Source organism: Blennius ocellaris (genome assembly GCF_963422515.1).
Source record: "Blennius ocellaris genome assembly, chromosome: 1".
NCBI lineage: Eukaryota > Metazoa > Chordata > Actinopteri > Blenniiformes > Blenniidae > Blennius > Blennius ocellaris.
This window is the reverse complement of record NC_137650.1, coordinates 22913153-22931667: the sequence shown is the minus strand read 5'-3', so window position 1 is coordinate 22931667 and position 18515 is coordinate 22913153. Positions and strand designations below refer to the sequence as shown.

At 40.2% G+C, this 18515-nt stretch overlaps 2 protein-coding genes across 2 annotated transcripts in view; one reads left to right on the top strand and one right to left on the bottom strand.

The window, feature by feature from the left end:
• Positions 1-206: 206 nt before the first annotated feature.
• Positions 207-3329, top strand: marveld3 (MARVEL domain containing 3). The gene is made up of 4 exons (XM_080501735.1): positions 207-255; positions 492-754; positions 915-1009; positions 1725-3329. Exons 2-4 carry the CDS (start codon positions 498-500, stop codon positions 2336-2338), a joined length of 966 nt encoding a protein of 321 aa, XP_080357861.1. The 5' UTR covers positions 207-255; positions 492-497; the 3' UTR covers positions 2339-3329.
• Positions 3330-8909: 5580 nt separating this feature from the next.
• Positions 8910-18515, bottom strand: part of phlpp2 (PH domain and leucine rich repeat protein phosphatase 2) — a gene marked incomplete at both ends in the record, with an annotated part of 31349 nt that continues 21743 nt past the window's right edge. The window contains 12 exons of the mRNA XM_080499676.1: positions 8910-10196; positions 10361-10592; positions 10729-10923; positions 11463-11576; positions 11727-11857; positions 12002-12164; positions 13028-13228; positions 14659-14814; positions 15445-15540; positions 16452-16512; positions 16670-16872; positions 18084-18314. Coding sequence (XP_080355802.1) covers positions 8910-10196; positions 10361-10592; positions 10729-10923; positions 11463-11576; positions 11727-11857; positions 12002-12164; positions 13028-13228; positions 14659-14814; positions 15445-15540; positions 16452-16512; positions 16670-16872; positions 18084-18314 — 3070 coding nt within the window. The remainder of the gene's footprint in view (positions 10197-10360; positions 10593-10728; positions 10924-11462; positions 11577-11726; positions 11858-12001; positions 12165-13027; positions 13229-14658; positions 14815-15444; positions 15541-16451; positions 16513-16669; positions 16873-18083; positions 18315-18515) is intronic.

Below are 18515 nucleotides of genomic sequence, written 5' to 3'. Positions count from 1 at the left end.
GCAAATGTGTAGGAATCATTTCAATTGTGCCATTTATGTTAGAAACACATCATAAACACATACGAATATAATAAACAATTGCATGTTATGACAGAAAAGTGCACAGACCCAATACACAGCAGGAAGTTGTCAGAGTCCAGTGAAGTGGGCGTGGCCTAACACAGGTGAGCCAGGAAGAAACGCTGAAACCAGAAGCGCTGTGAGGTGGGGTGTTGTTTTCTTTAGGCTAAACGAAAATCACAGCACACGCCTCAGGTAGGAAAATGTCTGTCGTTGGATGATTAGGGTAAACTACTCTTATTGGAGCCAGTTGTCAACGCCATTTCAACTTCGGACATTTCTTCTTACTTCACCTCGCCATTAATTTTGATAAAGTGAACCCTCACATTGCTTCACCCATTGTGGTTGTTCATACTGAGATGCAAGCCAACTGCGTATTTTGTTTATTATTAGAGTCATTAACAAGATTCATGTCCATAATCTTCTTTCAGAGGAAGATGCCAGAGAGGGGAAGACACGACCACAGGAGTGATGCGTATGCAGAGCATAAGAGCAGGGATCGCCACTATCCCGCCCATACAGACCACTCTGTGTATGAGGGCCAAGGCCAGAACGAAAGACCGAGAGACCTGGAGGAAAGAGGCTCTGCTGGTGACAGGAGGGCCAAAGAAAACAGACAGAGGGATAGAACAACTGCTTCCCACAGGCAGGCACCTGCTCACAGGCACCACGACCATGCAGCACAGTCTAGACTGTAAGACACGATCACAGTGAACTGTAAACAAAGCACTGACTGTTGTGTTTTCCACACCGAAGGAACACTGCCTTTGGCACCGTTATTGGTGTGCGTGTGTGCGGTTAACCGATTTATTCTGTAGAGAAGTAATTCATTTTATTCCATGTGTTTTCTGTAGGTCCGACAACACCTCATTGTATCACTCTGAAAGGGAGTATTATGACCAGCAGAGACCAGCGCTTTACAATCTCAGATACATCCTCACAGCGAGAGGCAAGTACACTTATTTTCAAGTTGTTTTCAAACTTTGCAGAAAATCCCCTTGTGTTCCAAATGTGGAAACGAGCGCCATTGATTGAACGTGTGATCTGTACTGAGACCAAAATGTAGGCAATATATCACACGACCTCTTTTTTAGAGCGAAATTAAAAGTCGGTTTGAGATGTTTTCTTATGCAGCTCATGAGGCTTTATCAAATAATCTCATACACACCTTTCTAAAATACATTTAACAAAATAATGTTTTAACTTCTCAAAGAATTGTGTCTCTTTCAAGTTGCCCAGAGTCATTGGGCGCAAAATACCATATCCACAGAAATTTACTTGGATATATAATAAAACTGTTGACATGAGGGGGTTTTCTGAGTGTACATGTTCTCCTTGAGTGTGCTTGGACCTTACCCTACATACTATTTTTTCAGAACAGTTCAAAAACCTGTTTGAGGAATCTTGGTGTCTTTAGTTATGAATAGTTGTGTTTGCCCTGCTATGTGCTGTTCACCTGTCCAGGTTGTACCCTGAGATCGACTCCAGCATTCTGCAAAGCTGAGTTGGAAAAGACATGGTATAAGATGGTGGTTGAGCTATAAATATAAAATATCTGCACGTGTGCTGGCTGTTTAATCTAATTTCTTTAGACCTATTGTTTCATTGTGTCTCACAGCTTCATATCGCATTACAAACAAATGTGTTTACGTCGTGTCGCCCAGGCCTTTGCCAGATTATGGAGCTGTTTGTGAACCTGCTACTTGTGATCTGTGCTGGAGTGCCACACAGCAACAACGGGGGATACCGTGACCTGGCCAGCCTCGGGGGAATCTACTATTATCACTTTGGCGGAGCGGGCGCCTTCACAGGACCTGATGCCGAGCGGGTGAAGAGGCTTGACCGAGAATTTCATCAGCTCAAACGGCCGCCGTACGTCTTCACCATGGCCTGTGGTGGAGTTTTAATGATCTACGCTTGTGTCATGCTTGGTTTGGGGATTTTCAGAGTGCCTTACCGTTCCCCCCCAGTGCTGCTGGTGGAGGCACTGCTCAATCTTCTGATTGCCCTCGGTTATATTCCAGCACTGGCCTTCTATTTGATTAAACTGCAGCAAACTTATGACAGTCCCATCTGTAAGGAACGAGAGCAGATGTACAAAAGCAAAGGGCACAAGGGCTTCGAGTGTCAGTACCACGGTGCAGATATTGCAGGAGCACTTTTCGGAGTCCTCGGGGTGTTTGTTTTCATCTTCGGTGCAGTTTTGGCAGTCAGAGCTTTCAGGTCAGTGCGAAAGCAAAAAAAGCAAAACGAACAAATAAGAACCATTTCTAAGTAGGTTTTACTCTTAACATACTGTTTTAATCCTAAAGTAGACAAAGAAAATCCCCCGTGACATGTTTTTTTAACCTCATTTTAAATGTTACCATTGTGAAGTTCCTATAATCCACTTTTTATGCTTTTAATATTTTATACATTTTATCTCTAAGTAGTTTACTGTTTGTTACATTAACTACGAATCTGAAGTTGCTGACATGGTACATTGTTTTAATGAGTTATTGTCATATTTAGGCAGGTAATCTGGACATTATGCCAGGTAGAGAGATATTTGGGGAGAACACAAAAGCACATTGACGGCATCTATTTACGCATTCACAAATGTATAAAACTAACTGAAATGTCAGTCGATGCCTGCCACTATGTGTCACTGCAGTGCAAATAAAGGCACATTGCAAAAACTTACATTAAAATTAAAAAGTAATTATTTTTCAGAACTCAATACAAAATGTTTCTATGTAGTTTACATTGTTTACAGATCAACTGTAAGAGCCATGAAAATCAAAAAATACAGTATCTCAAAATGCAGCTTTCCATGAAATGGTTTTTTTTTTTCTATTTTACCCAGTGCCATAATAATCACAATCAAACATCTTGCACAATTGTTTTTAGTTTATACTGTGATGTGAGTGTAGACATGGCTCACAAAGCAAATAATAATTTTTCATGTCGTTTTCATAACGTGGAATAACTTGTAATTCAATTGTTTATTTTCTGTATGTTCAACTGATCTCCTCTGCATGTGAGCGAAATACAGCATGATAATTATGCTGCAGCTTGATTAATGTGAGAGGCTTCATGTCATTAAATGTATGGAGTTCTAAATGTAAATGCACACTTAATACTGGATGTCTTTAACTCTGTGTTGAGGGAAGAGGTCCTGCTTAACATCTTCAGCTTTTGGCATCATATTTAGTGTTTTGTTATTTTGTACTTAAAATCTGGAAATATCTTGTGGGAACACAAATTTGATAACTGGACTTGGTTGTTTTTTGGGGTTTTTTTTAATCCTTTTTTCACTACAAAATAAAGTTTGGACTCTGTCAAAGCCAGATGATGTTTCACACTCTATTGCAATGTTTACATCAATTGCAAGAAAAAAAATGATAATAGCTGTCATATTACAGTTTGTGTACTTTCCTCGAAGAATTATGCCTCTGGAATGTCTTACTCAATTATAAATTGTCATTCTGAGCATTGCCAATAGATGGCATATGCATTGCTTAAGCTGCAAAGCAAATCTTTTTTAAACTAGGGAACATAAAAGAGTATGAAGTAATATGAAGGTATTGGATAATTACAACCATTCTTAACGACAATATTACTGAATAGGTTCAAAGGCTTTCTAAAATGTATTTGACATGATAGAAAACAAAATTATTTCTGTTCAACTAAATATATGTCGGCATTTGGAAGTGAGTTACCATATCTCAGATTATTCTGTAGATATCCTTATTGATAATTGAAGTTTTATGTGTAAAAAAACTCATTCAAACTGTTATCCCCCACACAAATGTTCACATTTTGATGATTTTCGAAATTTTATAATTCACATTAACAAATCATGTTTATACTCCCCACCATCTTTCGAGAGTAGGAAGCGATTGTTTTGATCATTGCTTGGAAATTTTGAAAAACTCTCACTCAATTTCATCTCACGATTATATGACTGAACAAATATAATCATCAATCATTAGATTAAACTGTCCAAAGTTTTAGTCTGATGTGAAATTGTGACAAAACATTTTGAGTAAAATGGACACTAGACAAAAACAAAATCACAGTAAAAAGTTTTATTGCTACTTGGCTTAATGTTATTAAAAAAAACTATTAATAGCAGCATTGAAAACAAAATAACAATCTTCCACTCTCAGAGCTCAAATGTGTGTAATTCTGTCTGGCAAATAGCAAAAGTGCTCGTTGTTAGTTTTGTTTCTAAATAATGTCCTCTTATCATTTTTAAACATAAAAGTAAATTCTAGCAGTAAACACCATGCTAGAAAAAAAAAATTGTGTGACATGGCCGAGTGCTTTCCAAACTCTTCTATTTTGTACAAATAAATCATAATTTTTAAGTACTTTGTTGTTTTTTTAAATATTGGCTTATGTTCAGGGCATGCTTTTAACACTAAATATAGTTATAGTTAGTACCTTTGATAGTACCATAATGAGTCTTCTGCAGAATACCAATCACTTTATATTCTGTAGCTGAGAGGGAAATATAAATTTGCATGAAACAATGAAGTACAAAAATAAACATTAACTTCTTGGCATTGAGAAGAAAAAAAGCGTATTCAAGCATTTCTTGAAAACAATACAGAAATAAATTGTATGATTAAACAATGGCTACTTTGGTCACATGATAGACAACTGGAGCATCTCCTATCAGTTTCATCCACAGTTCACACACAATTACAGTCAGTCACTATTCACACAGGCATGCATACACTTACTGCATGTGTGCACTAAAGCTTTGAACTACACACAAACACAGACATTTTGCAACAAGGTTGTACAGAGAGCTTGAGAAGTTGTGCAAACAGGAAATGATCCCTTACTAAATTAATCAGCGGTTTAAAAAAAACAAAAAAAAAACGACGAAGCAGAGTCAAATAGACAACCCTCTACTTTGGTGTATGAAGGGATTCTCAGGTATTGTAATACTCGACCCCTTCCACGAAGAAATTAAAGGGAATATATTTGCAATGTACCCTGCACTCACTTTTCTTGTATCTGTGCATACAGTCTGCATATGTACATGCACATCAATTACTCCACCAATGGATTGTTACTTCAAGTTGGACTTGTACATCAGACAGGACATTAAGTGAATACATGGCATCAACTGGAAAATTAAATGAAAGCACAGTGACGTTACAACCATGTATGAAAATGGACCATAAGTGTGACAAAGTCCCAGTGTGACTTAGCAGCCAGGATCAAATTAATAAAACTCCACTGCCAATGAGACATACTGAAGAAAAAAAAAAAAATAGCAATGTAATTTACAGAACAGAGCCCCGACTACAAATACCAAACACATACACACCAGTCAATATTAATTTTCAGACATACTTAAAAATAGGATTCTTGTCATTTTAGATGAAAAATGAAGCTCTGATATACAATTGTATATTTACAGTTAAAACTTTGCATATGTTACAAGGGAATTCCCAAGATCTTTAGTGAACATCACTGTCTCGGCTGAAGACTTGAGGAAAGTAAAACCTTGCCCAAAAAAAAAAAAAAAAAAAAAAATCTCAGATATTTACCATATTAATCCCAATCATGACTTACCCCCAACTCCCCCTGTGGCAACCTTCAATGTACATCAGTGTGTGTGTTTGTCTCGGTGAGATCTGCACACGGGCAGAATCAGCTCCTACACAGAATTTAAAATGAGCTAGATTAGCCTGAGCAATAAATGTGGTTTCTAATTCAAAAGTTTAGAGCACTGTTGTTTTGCGGTAGAACTATATGTTTAAACCATAACAACATGAGAGGGCAAAACTTTTTATATCATTAATATTATATGACCGTTACCGTTACATGCCATTAGTACAACATATATATAGATTTTTTTAATATATATTGGACATAATTTCTATAAAGTAATAAAACCAAATATCAGTTCGAAACACAAATAGTATAAACACTGTAATGACTGTTTCATTTTCAGCTCATTATTCACATCTGGAGGGCAGAGATCAGCAACTGGTGGTCCGTGGGCCACATGTGGCCCACTATATCATCTTATATACATCAATATATATATATATATATATATAAAATCACAAATGGTGATGCAAGGAAGACAGTCAAATAAGCATATGTAAATCAAAGTGCAACTATTAGTTAAACAATATGGCCGAGTGCTTTTTAAAATTTAAATGATCAAATGCGTGCATTTTGAGTCAATATTCTGAATTTACCGCCATTAACTTCACTCCTTACATTGAATAAGTAGCTCCAGTTCTCATATATTGTTAAATTATCTGCAACAATTTGGACCCTCTGCTGGACAGGATGACGGTTTTGTGGCCCCAACATAAACAAAGTTGCTATTCCCTGCCCTGGAGACAAAGAGTAATGTTGAAACATGTTGAGACATTTATGTAGAGTTTGCCACTGAATATGTAAATAAAAGTTATGCTACCAGAAAAAGAAACAGGTGTAATTGAGAGTAAACAAACCCATTTATTAAATAAGATGTGTTTGTCATTTTATAAAAAAAAAAGAAAAAAAAACATTTAAAAAAATTACTGTCGTAAATAAACTTGCACTGTGTCATGTTACATAACCCTAATTTCCACTGTTTGTTAGAAGGAGGTGATGGACTGTAGGAAGCCATAATATCCCAACAGATTATGAGGATCAGTTGTTTCTATGCTAAACTCAAATATACATGTGTGAATATCATTATTTCCAGGTACAAAGTGCATTTACCAGTGTTTAATCCCTTAAGGAGACCAAGCACAACAGAAAAGAAAAACAACATTCACGCGCTCACATCTTTTAAGGCTTCATCGCTGACATCTTACTCATTCATGTGGAGCACAGAAAACAACACCCTCGGGGCTAAAGACCTTCTTCACAAACAAGACGTGAATGTGGTGAACTGAACAGAGGGCTAAATGCTGAGCAGTGGTACTTTAAGGCTAAAAGGGAATACTGAAAGGTCCAGCTATGCATGGTTGTGAAACACAACCAACTTGAAGTGGAAGCCAAAAAAATAAAATAAAAGAGACATCTAAATGCAGTGATCACCAACATGAGCAACGAACCAGCTTCAGCCTTCACACAACTGCAGCAGCCTCACAGAGCTGCCTTCTTTTTTTGGCACAAGGTAGACCGGGTCAAGACTGCAGAAACCGAGGACCCCAGGGCTGCAGAAGAACTGCCTGACCAAATAATGATGCAATTCTTGCTTTCATGGGTATGACTTGTTCTCCATATAATACATCAACAAAGTGATGATAATAAAGTGACTGAACCAGTGCACTCGTTCAGAAATTCCTGATACTGCTGCTAACTTTCATTATTACCTGTGTCAGATTATACATAAACAAACACAACTTCTTAATGACAAAATAGCACATGTGCTAAAACATGGAGAGAAGATCTGCATCAAATTATAACAAGACTCAGTTTGTGTTTAGGACACGAACCTCTGTGTTTGTGACACAGGCCAAGTTAGATTTAATACAGGGTCAAACTATTGTAGTTTCATTTAATGAATAAATGCCCAAAGATCCCCTGATTGAAGGCAGTACACTCAACAGCGAAGCTTGAAAAAAGATACTCTGAGGTGTAAAAATGTCAATAGCCAAATGGATCTGCAGGGATGCAGATGAATTAAGAAAGGTAGCAACCTCCAAAGATTCAGTGGACTCAATTGCACAATCTCAGTATCTATGAGGATGTTTTCAAATAAACAGCCAATACAAATACTGCTCATATTTTTCTCTTGTTCAGATGTTTTGTGCCTTGACTGAAATTAGATAAGACCAAACATTGCAATGTTTCCCATCCTCTTTCTAATTGCCATAAAGGTGCTTTATTTGAAATGATTATTTTCTTTTCTTATAAGTATAGTTTTTGAGGTGCTTGTTTGATCATGCACTGCCACATATCATATTGTTATAAGGATTCATGAACTCCACAACATATCAGCTCTGTACAATTGAATGACTTTGAAACTGCTTTGTTCTAAATTGCAAAACTATTCAAAAACCACGTCAGCAGCTTAAGCACACCAAATCAGCTGGCTGTTAGTTCAGTGTGCACTAGATTATATAGAACTGATTTATCATTTTTAGAAGAATGTGTAATCATTGTGTGTGAATCTTAAAAATAAAGCCCAGCCAGAACAAAGCTGGCAAAGTAAATGCAGTAATATTATCTTCACATATTTTAGTTTTCTGTGTCTCAGAAGTCTTCTGTCTGGTTTCATTTCAAACCACAGGTAGAGGAGGAGAGCACGATCTGTGCCAAAGCTGGCCTCTCGGTGACACCATCCTCCTCTGAACTCAGCTAACAACCTTACAAATCCAAGCACTACTTGGATGCGGGGAGCTTTAGGTTGTGTCATCTGTAATAGGCACTTTTTTTTTTGAGTTTCAGTTACAGGGCTCCTCTCCAGGACCTGAGAGACCACAAAGCCCCCGGAGAGGAGATTTGACACGATCTCTCACAAACACTTCACACTGCTTGGCTTTCCAAGTAAAGGGAAATGCTGCTGACATGTTCAAACATTCGAGGTATCCCATTTTAGGTCAGGCTTGTTTTTGTCATGCGAGCCAGCTGTCCTGTCAAACTGGTATGAAGAGGCTTCTTTACTCACTGCTATACTGGTGGATACTTAGACCATGGACTGCTATACCACATACTATTGGCATGGCATTGCTTAGTGACTGAACGACTACCTAGGTCCAACAGGCTTGTGTCATCCTCGCACAACATTTGAGTACAACTTTAACTGCAAAATCCCAAATGTATGAGAAAAAATCTTCTTCCCTAGAATGGCAAAAACACAGAATAGTCGCCACATGGCACTGTGCAGTGCCCCTCCTCTAGAGGGCAGTATCATAGACTTCCCGCTGTAGGATGGGAGCTGGGCCTGGACCCGGGACAAGGTTGGAGGCAAAAGCAGGTGGGTGCGGATGATCCCACACAGAATCTTTTAAGGAGGTGGGTGTAGACGGTGCAGACGGGCCTGAGATAAGAGGACTCTGGCCTCTCAGCTGCTCTCTGACTTCCTGCTCCAGACTCGGAGGCACAATCAGCTGGTCCTCTGGATCCAGCTGCGCTGGGGCAGTGAAGTAGCCAGACTTCTTCTTGGGAGCCTCTAGAGCAACCTCTATAAGATTATGGCTGTCTTCAGGGGCAACAACTGACCCGTTAGACAGTTTCTTACCGAACAGGCTGGATGTGGACGGGGACTTTTTGAGGTCGGCTATCTCTCTACCACATACAGCCAGCAGGCAGCCGTTTGTAGCAGAAACCACAACGCTATTCTGTCTGCGCATTTTGCCATTGGGGTAGTCACAGCCTCGCTTTTCAAGGTCCAAGTCTTTGGGGGTCTGAGGTACCCCTGACCGAAGTTGGAAAGCACAGCAGTGAATGTCTACCTCCACTTCTAACTTGCTACCATTGGAGATAACACCCTCCAGTGGAGCTTCGTCATCACTGTCCAAGCCGTTGTCAGACTGGTTACTCGAGAACGTAGCGCTGGAGGGCTGCCGCTGGAACAGGCCTGGGTGGGTTCCTGTACTAACTGAGCCTGGTACCATGATCCCACAGAGTGTAGTGGCAGGGTGTAGGCTGCAGCGTCTTTCTGGACGGGACGCCGGTCCAGAAGACGGGTGTTCGTCTGAAGCGGTGGACCCGGCCTCACTACCAACCTCTGAAGCCGATGTCTCACTGCTGAACTCAGTGACAATACCGCTGCTGGATGAAAGTGTGACTGTGTCACTGGGGCCCGGAGTCACAGACACAGGCACTGGGGCAGGAGGGGGACCTCGTGGTTCAGTGGTGGAGACTGGTGGCTCACAAGTACAGCTGTCCTCCCCGATATGGAGGGACACTACCACAGCCCCGATGTTGTCCTTGCAACCGTAACTCTGGGCAAGTGAACACAGCTTCTTGGCAGCAGCACATGGATCTCGCACGGCCTGCACCGTGCAAACAGCCTCCTGGTAGGACACGCGCTCAAACAGCGCTCGATTCCCCAAGATCAAGAAATCATCCTGGGAACACAGTGGCTCCGTGTGCACCCAGGGCTTCGGAAGCACCCAGGGAGATAAATAAGAGCAGCCCAGCAGGCGAGAGCAGCATGTTACTCCACTCACTTTGTTATCCTACAAAACAGGGAAAAAATCCATTATAACTGCAGGTAATTATACAGCTGTACAATATTTACATCACTAATAAAAAAAGCATTATGAAAGGTACTCAAAATAGCCTTATAAATGCTTTAGCCCTTATATTGAAGATAACAGACTTACAGACGGTGTTTTCATACCTCTGTAATTATGGCTTTACTGAGTTTAACCCGCTCCATCTCATCAGCGCAGTTCTCAAGATTATAAACCTTTGAAAGAGGAACAGGTTGTCCATCTCTGCACAGCACAGCTTGACAAGTTCCCACGTTGGCCACAGTCAGACTGAAGTGGCCTCCAGGATCTGACGTCTCACGGTGGATAAAACAGAGCAAGGCAGAGGCACCCAGTTTCTGCCCAGCCATACCAAGTTTCCTATTGCGCAAAAAGAAAGCTGTGATTTATAATTGCTGGTTGCAGAAAGTAATAAGAGTTCTTTGTGTTTTATAAAGACAAACCAAAAACTTTTAAATGACTGGGAAAGATGAACATTTTTGAATGTTTGCCTTACCTGTGTGAGGTCAGAAAAGTGTTGCACATGTACACATCGTCAACACTGGAGTGCTGCAGCTCCTCACACAGCACGTCCCCCATGGTGCACTGCAACAGCCGGGGCACTTCCTCGTTACGGTCTCCATCAAAGATACCATAGCACGCTTCCACGCGGTCTCTGAACCGGTCTACTGCAAGCACTGACACACACAATCTGCCCAGCACGCACACACACACACACACACACACACACACACACACACACACACACACACACACACACACACACACACACACACACACACACACACACACACACACACACACACACACACACACACACACACACACACACACACACACCTTCCATCAGCGTGTTCACCCTCATGCATACTTCAGTATGTGACAGTGTGTGGAAACAGCAAGGGGTGACAGCTGATAACAGACACAATGCTGCCCTCTGGGGCGGCCATGACTTTGGATGATACCAGACCTACCTGGCTCTCAAACTGTGATGCACATTACACGGCTATAGGAATCAAGATCAAGCATTGGGCACCTTTAAAATATTTACTGAAAGATGCCTGTCAATAAGATATTTACTCATTTATTTATGTCTGATTTACAGCGTGTGAAATGTGTCAAATGTTAAATTGCCTTGACACAAATTAACCTCTAACATAGACCCTTTTTGAAAATGCCTGGGGCAAAAGTTTAACTCTTTACTGTCATAAACAAGTAAGACATACATACTTGTTCCTTTGGCCACTCATTTCAGAGTAACCATGATTCCATGGAGTTGAGAGATTAGGTGTGTCTGTAGCTGTTGTTGTGGATTTCTGGTCCAATTTCAGGGTGGTGATGTGACTGTAAAACAGGGCATACGGTACATACTTTCACTATATTCATACTGTGTTACAACAACCATTGGGTTTTAAATGAAGATGTTAGCGCTCAGATTTCACACCATGCTTTCCCCTGCGGTTTGTGGACCTGGATCTGGGTCCAGTGACTCACCTGAAGAGATTAAGAGTTTTGTGTTCCAGTATGAGGCTGCTGTTGCCTGTCAGGTCCAGCTCTTGTAGAGTAGCAGGCAGCGAATCAGGTAGCTGGATTTCAATCAGCTCATTGCCGCTCACGTCTACAAGCTAAGGACATACAAAGCACACAAGAGCTAAAACATACTTAACACACACGTACGCACACACACACACACACATACACACACACTCACACTCACACTCACACACAGAGGTCAGGTCACACAAATAGAAGCAAAACCAAAGTCTGACCTTGATCTCTGGCAGGCTGAGGATCTCTGGGAAGACAGTGATGTGATTCGAGTGTGCTATGAGGGTGTGCAGCCTCTTACAGCTTGACACGGTGGAGGGGATAGTCTTTAGCTTATTGCCACTTAAATTGAGCTCCTCCAGCAGTTCCAGCTTGCTCAGCTTACTAAAGACAGACAGACAGACATTGAAAATGAAAAATTTGCTGAATGAGAAGAAATGATAAATGAGAGGAAAATTGTTGTCAACAATCTGCCTACATGTATTTAAACAATGGTCACTTATATCAAAACATTGATTTTATACTACCGCTAAAAAATGTCAGGTTATTTACTTCACATTTCAGAAAATTATCATTTATCAGTGAAGACAGAATGAAAAAGCACCAGTAACCAAACATGAAAGTGTGTTTAAATAGCCGCAATAATAATTTGCAACACATTTACGACACATGAACTAATAAGAAAACATGGCTAAACTTAGGGCTATATACACATTTTAGATGTAGGTGATCTAGGTGTGTTTTTTACATTTTATAAATTAAACTTTGACAATTACTACACATCTTATTCATTCTAGTAAAGTATTTCAACCTTTATTTATTTGAACCCTTTCAGATCCAAGATTATATTCAGGGCACTTGGATTTATTTTACATTTATGGATATAGAATAGCTATGCAAGAAGAGAGCAGTCCTTCCCCTTTTAATGATTTTGGGTAATTTTATCTTTCAACACCTGGCTGTAATTCAGTATCACTCAGTTTTTGACTTTACTGAGACGCTTATGTTCCAAATATGTGACACATTGTTGAAACTTCTGCCGCAGTAATGACTGGTACATGGACTCAAAGCTTCATTTCCCTGCTGTCTTCTAGCTTTTTAATGTTGTAGCTGTCATTAGCGGTTTACAAGTTATGGCTATGACAAATAGGCATGCCGGATCCTGTCAGTGGTGACAGAACAAGAATATAAAAATATGTTATTAAGATAGTGTTTTTCTTTGAGAACGACATAGAAGGTAAACACACCTAGCTGGGAACGAGAGCAGTTGGTTATAAGCGATGTGAAGGACCCGCAGGTTTTGGTGTCCGACCAGCAGAGCTCCACAGTTCTCGTTCAGGTTGTTTCCTGTTAGGTAGAGCTCCTGGAGCGTGCTGAGGCTCTCCTCTGACTGGCTGCTGGGAGGAATACTTTCCAGGGCATTGGCTGACACATTTAAGTATTTCAGGCTGTGAGGAAGAACAATTAATTAGACAACAATACATCAGCTTTAATCTAATCAGGACTGCAAGACTGAAAGGGTTACGATAAATATTTATACAAATAATGGATGAAGTGTATCAATAGCATTGTATTTACAGTGTGACTTTCAAATGACAAATTTGTGCAGAGAACTTTCAATGACACCCATTCATTGAAACATCGCTAAATGTCCCTTTGTGAGCCAGCTGACATCATTTCAACATCAGTCCTTTAATGACGCATTTTGAAACCTATAAAAAAAAAAAACAAGTGTAACATGATCCACTCTTTACAGGGTCAAAGGGACAGTTTTTATTATGATTTATTACAGTACATTGATACCTTCAATATGGAAGGTACAACTGAGGAGATCTCAGAGTGCTTGTGTTGAGTAAATTTTAATCTATGCGGCAGAGTTGCACTGCATTATTACTTTGACATTTTCTTTGACATTAAATACACCAAAGGTTATTGAAGGTACTTCAATGAAAACCATGGTGCAGTTATAATTGTACATCACAGAGTCTCTCTCCTTTGTCAGCTGATTATAGGGAAATCTATGTTATTTTCACTTCTACTCTTGTTATCAATGCACTGAAGAAACAAAGTTAACAAAAAAAAAAAAAAAACTGATTTTGGTAGTGTTGAATCTGGACCAGGAGGAATCACAGCATATTTGACCTTTGATGATTCTTAATAAAATAGTGACATTAGGTCATCGACTGTGTGTATGACATGCAGTTATAAAAAGTAATAACACCTTTACATGACTAATTCAGAAGTGATTCTTGTCAAACTACTATTTTAAAACAGTCAGACAACATGAAAGTAACTTAGAGGTGTTCACTCCTGAGCACACCTGGATTTATAGAATATGTCACCATAAAACCTGAGAGTGAGCGATTCATTACAAACAATTATGTCAAAGTTGGGACACGATGTCATCTTGCAGGACTGCTGCCCTCCAGGACCAGGAGTGTTATCACTCATACATGGTTGTTGAAACCTTTCTGTGGCTTTTTGCACATATGAAAATCTAAGTATTAGTTCAGATCATCCTTGTTGCCATGCTTGCATCCATCAGCTTTGAGTGCAACCACTTTTGCCACAGTCTGCTCTGCAGCTTTTAGACATCATATCAGGAACATCATTTTGTCTCAGCATTAGAGACAGTAAAGTGCATCAGAGCATCTGAACTGCTAATGGGTGTTAAGTGATTTACCACACAGGAAATAGAAGAGCAAATGAAGCTCCAGTTACAGTCTGGACTGCTACATTGATCTTCACCACAATTCTTTCAAACAATCTACACTTAACTTCCCAAAAAATTGACCTATGGTACATGCTGCCCAAACAACAAAGACAGACAGAGAAAGAAAGTGAAAGTTCTGCAGTGGAAATTGGTGGAAGGACTCACTTTAAGGCCTTGTAAAAGAGACTCTCCGGAAGTTCGGCTAGCCTGTTGTGCTGGAGGTCCAGAGCTTCCAGAGGGACGTGGTCAAGTAGGTCAGGCACTCTCTGCAAACGATTGTTCCCCGTCAGCAGTTTCCTCAAGCTCAAGCTGTTGAGCAGTCTGTCAAAGGCCAACAGATATGTTAGAGTGAGATTAGGGCAAGAAAAGAGAGAACAGCCCAACAAAAATGCAACATAACATGTCTTTCCCTGTGTCAACTGACCACTCGTGAAGCTCTTTATTCGTGTACCAATCCATCAGTGACATAGTCAGTTTGGCTGCCAAATACAGACTCGCACAGCAGCTTATTGTTCACCCATGATAACATCACAGAAGTTATGAGTGGGTACAGCGGATGGAGGAATATCATGTAATTTTCAAAAGCTTTTTTTTTTTTTTTTTTTTTTATTCTTTCATTCAAATGCAAATGCCTGTGCTCAGGGCTGATGGAGAGGAAACTAAAAAGCACAGTTATAGCCTTTCACAAAGAAAGTGATATCAGCTATTGTTTGTGTCTGGTTCTCCCCATGGTTCCGCTACCATGACAAAGCAGGCGTTATGAAAAGCCGTTCAGCAAAAGAGGTATTAAAAAAAAAAAAAGAAAAGCGCATGACACCTGATCTTCTAATTCTGTCCAGGAGAGACAATTGTGGATTACATGAGTGTGAAAGGTTAACTACATTGGAAGAAAAAAAACGCAACAAAGGACATGCAATTTGAGTTTAGGATTGGTTCACAAAAACTCTTAACCTGGAAGGAAGCTGAGACAGGAGGTTGTTTGTGACGTCGAGCATCTCTATTTTTCTGCAGTCACACACCCAGTCTGGAAGGTATTCCAAGAGATTCCTGTCTCAACACACACATACATAGACAAACACACACAAAAGTTGTCATTACTGAACGGATGAATAAGCAGTTTGGAAATTACAGTGAACACAACTGGGCCAAAATTATATTATCCAGCATAACTTAGGTATGCCAGTGATCTGTGTTTAATGAACGACAGCTAACTTGAGCCATTTTTTTGGAGGTTAAGTTAAAAAAAAGCAACAGATGTTGTAGGTGTTTTTAAAAATTGCAGGTGGGAGGACAAAGGAAAGAACATTTCACCTTTAACATAATGTAGATTTACTGTGCAAAATTAGGCCCACATTTGCCACGATAAATGTTTACACTGAGCTGTGGATAAAATCTTGTTGTACATGTCAAAGAATTATAAGCTTTACATATGAAATAGTTCAAGTTTTACTGGTTTTATGGTCGAGCAAGCATTGACACACGCTAAGTCATTATAACATTAAAATATATAGTGGTCTTAGCCTTCATTTAGCATTTCTGCTATATACAGAATGCTACAAGGTACTGGAGACTGGTTTTGCATGGTCATCAATGCTTTGGCCATTAGAGACTGCGATAGTTCAAAGTCCAAACTGCTATTCACACAATCTGAACGAAAGGCTTTTTAAAAACTTTTTAAAAAAATTACATTTTGCATCAAGCAAAAAATAAAAAAAATACTTGCATAATAGATTCTGGCAACACACCATTTTTGATCTGGAGACACTCATCTGAATCAACTGTTTATTCTTTCACCAAGCACAGGTTATTCAATTCAATATGGAAAGTGATTCACTGATTCAGAAACACTGCACCACTGCACTAATGCACGCTCCCTAGAATACAACCAAAACCAGTTTTCACACACCATTAGCACTTTTTTTTTTTTTTTTTTTTTTTTTAAAGCAGCCAGAACTCACTGTGATAGGTCCATGTGTGTCAGCTGGTTCGGAACTGGATAGATGTTGACTGTTGTCAGGCCTGTGGGTAGATAAAAGCAGCCCCCATTTACTGCACATCTGGATCGTGACATGTGTGGTTGAAAATGAATGTGTCATTAGAAGGAAGGGTCTGCACAAATAAGACAAATAACCAGCGAGGCAAAAACGGCAGATAGTTGATGCTCTGTTTGACTCACGGTTGCTGCTGGCATGGAGCATGCGCAGTGTGAAGCCGCTGAGCGTGAGGCTCCCCAGCTGGTTACGCTGGCAGTGCAGAGTCTCCAGGTTGCAGATGGAGCTCAGGTCAAGCGAGTCCAAGCAATTGTCTCGTAAGTCCAGCTGCGTCACCTGGTTCACTGCCTCGAGACTCTCACTTTTTACCCATCGCATCCCATTCAAGCTACATTTAACATTGAGAACAAGGAGTTAAATAATAATAAATATTATTACATAGTTCTGCTTCTACTTGGGTAGAAAATAAAGCCTCAGTTCAACATAAATAGCAGGATATGTTTGCCTCCAAATCTTACAGAGGTGATATAGGTGGCCAGCATACATTGTTGGGGTAAAATATACAGAGTCAAAATATGCACATACTGTCCTTAATTAATTGAACAAACAGAAGACAAATTCTAATTCAAATCTCATGCCCATTTGATATGGCACAAGGCTGAGATTAAATGGTAAATGGAATCTATGTCTTCACTGATTTAGCCCCCAAGGTGCTTTATAATGTTAGTCACATTGATACAGACATTCATACACAGATTATGCAAGACACTCAATCCATCCATTGGGAAGAGTTTGGGGTTCAGTGTCTTGCTCGACATGTAGACAGATAAGGGATCAAACCTGCAATTCTGATTGAGAGAAACTGGCTCTACTAACTGAGCCCTCGCTGCTCCATCAATAAGGCTTTCTGTGATCTCATGCATCGTGTTATTCCACGACTCTACTTTTATGAGAAATTCCAACCTACTTATCCACTACAGCTGCACCTTGTGCCTTGAAAGCGTCCACCCTCGCGAAACCACAACTTAACTCCAAAGATCGAGTTATTACTGTAACTGGCTGTGGTGAGAACAGCGGTTACTGGTTTCATCTGTAGAGTGGTAGGAAAAACACGAGGTAGGGTTTTCTGTTCCCTCATTACTCAGCGTAGAGGTCCCCTTAACACTTAGCCTCCAACTGTTCCTATGGAGCTGCAAATATAGCGTGTGTGACTACAGATCCGGGCAGCACCCAGGTGTGAATGTAGGCGAGAGGCAGTGCAATGCAGGAAAAGGTATTTGTTCTCAGCAAATATGGCCTCTATAAATAAATGTGAAATAGAAAGGTAAGGCAAAGTGCTCGTGTCGGGACATTTGTCTTTGTGTCAACAAGGAAGAAAAGCGCAGAAAAGAGAGAATTTCAAGATTGATTACGGTGCTGAATTATTCTCCACCTGCCACCTGCGCGAGAATGAGTGACTGACTACCAGCGAATGGCAAATCCGCTTGACATTAAATATACTGACCTAACATTACACGCACAATAACAGATGGGCTGATTTATTGAGTCAGACGAGATGGACAAGGCTGAGAGCTGTTTGTTCGCTGATCGCCCTCTTACCGGAGATCAATGTTTTTCAGGTGGCTCATTCTGACCAAAGTACACAACTCCAGACTCTCCACTCCGTTCCCAGCCATGGCCAGCTTGTCCACTGCGCTCAATCTCTCCAGCACAGCAGGGATGTGAGAGAAGTTGTTGAACGAGAGCCCCAGGCTATTGAGCTGAAACAGGCCACCCAGCTCTTCAGGCAGCGAGCTGAGGTGGTTTCCGTCCAAAGACAGCGTCTGTAGGCTACAAAAAAGAAAAGACAAATATACATGTTTTGCTTATTTTTACTTTGGAGGAGCCAAATATCTGTTTGCATCATTTGTAATTATATCCATTGTTTAGAAATCTGCATTCTACAGTCTATTTGTGCGAGCAAACACTATTATATAAATATATAATGACATTCACAAAGCAACTTTCACTTTTGCATCATGCACATCACAC

Bases quoted from the DNA above. Each gene is read 5' to 3' on its own strand.
- marveld3 (XM_080501735.1), top strand. From the start codon at position 498: ATGCCAGAGAGGGGAAGACACGACCACAGGAGTGATGCGTATGCAGAG. The intron at 755-914 runs GTAAGACACGAT...TGTTTTCTGTAG, and splicing joins CATGCAGCACAGTCTAGACT to GTCCGACAACACCTCATTGT. The intron at 1,010-1,724 runs GCAAGTACACTT...CGTGTCGCCCAG, and splicing joins ATACATCCTCACAGCGAGAG to GCCTTTGCCAGATTATGGAG.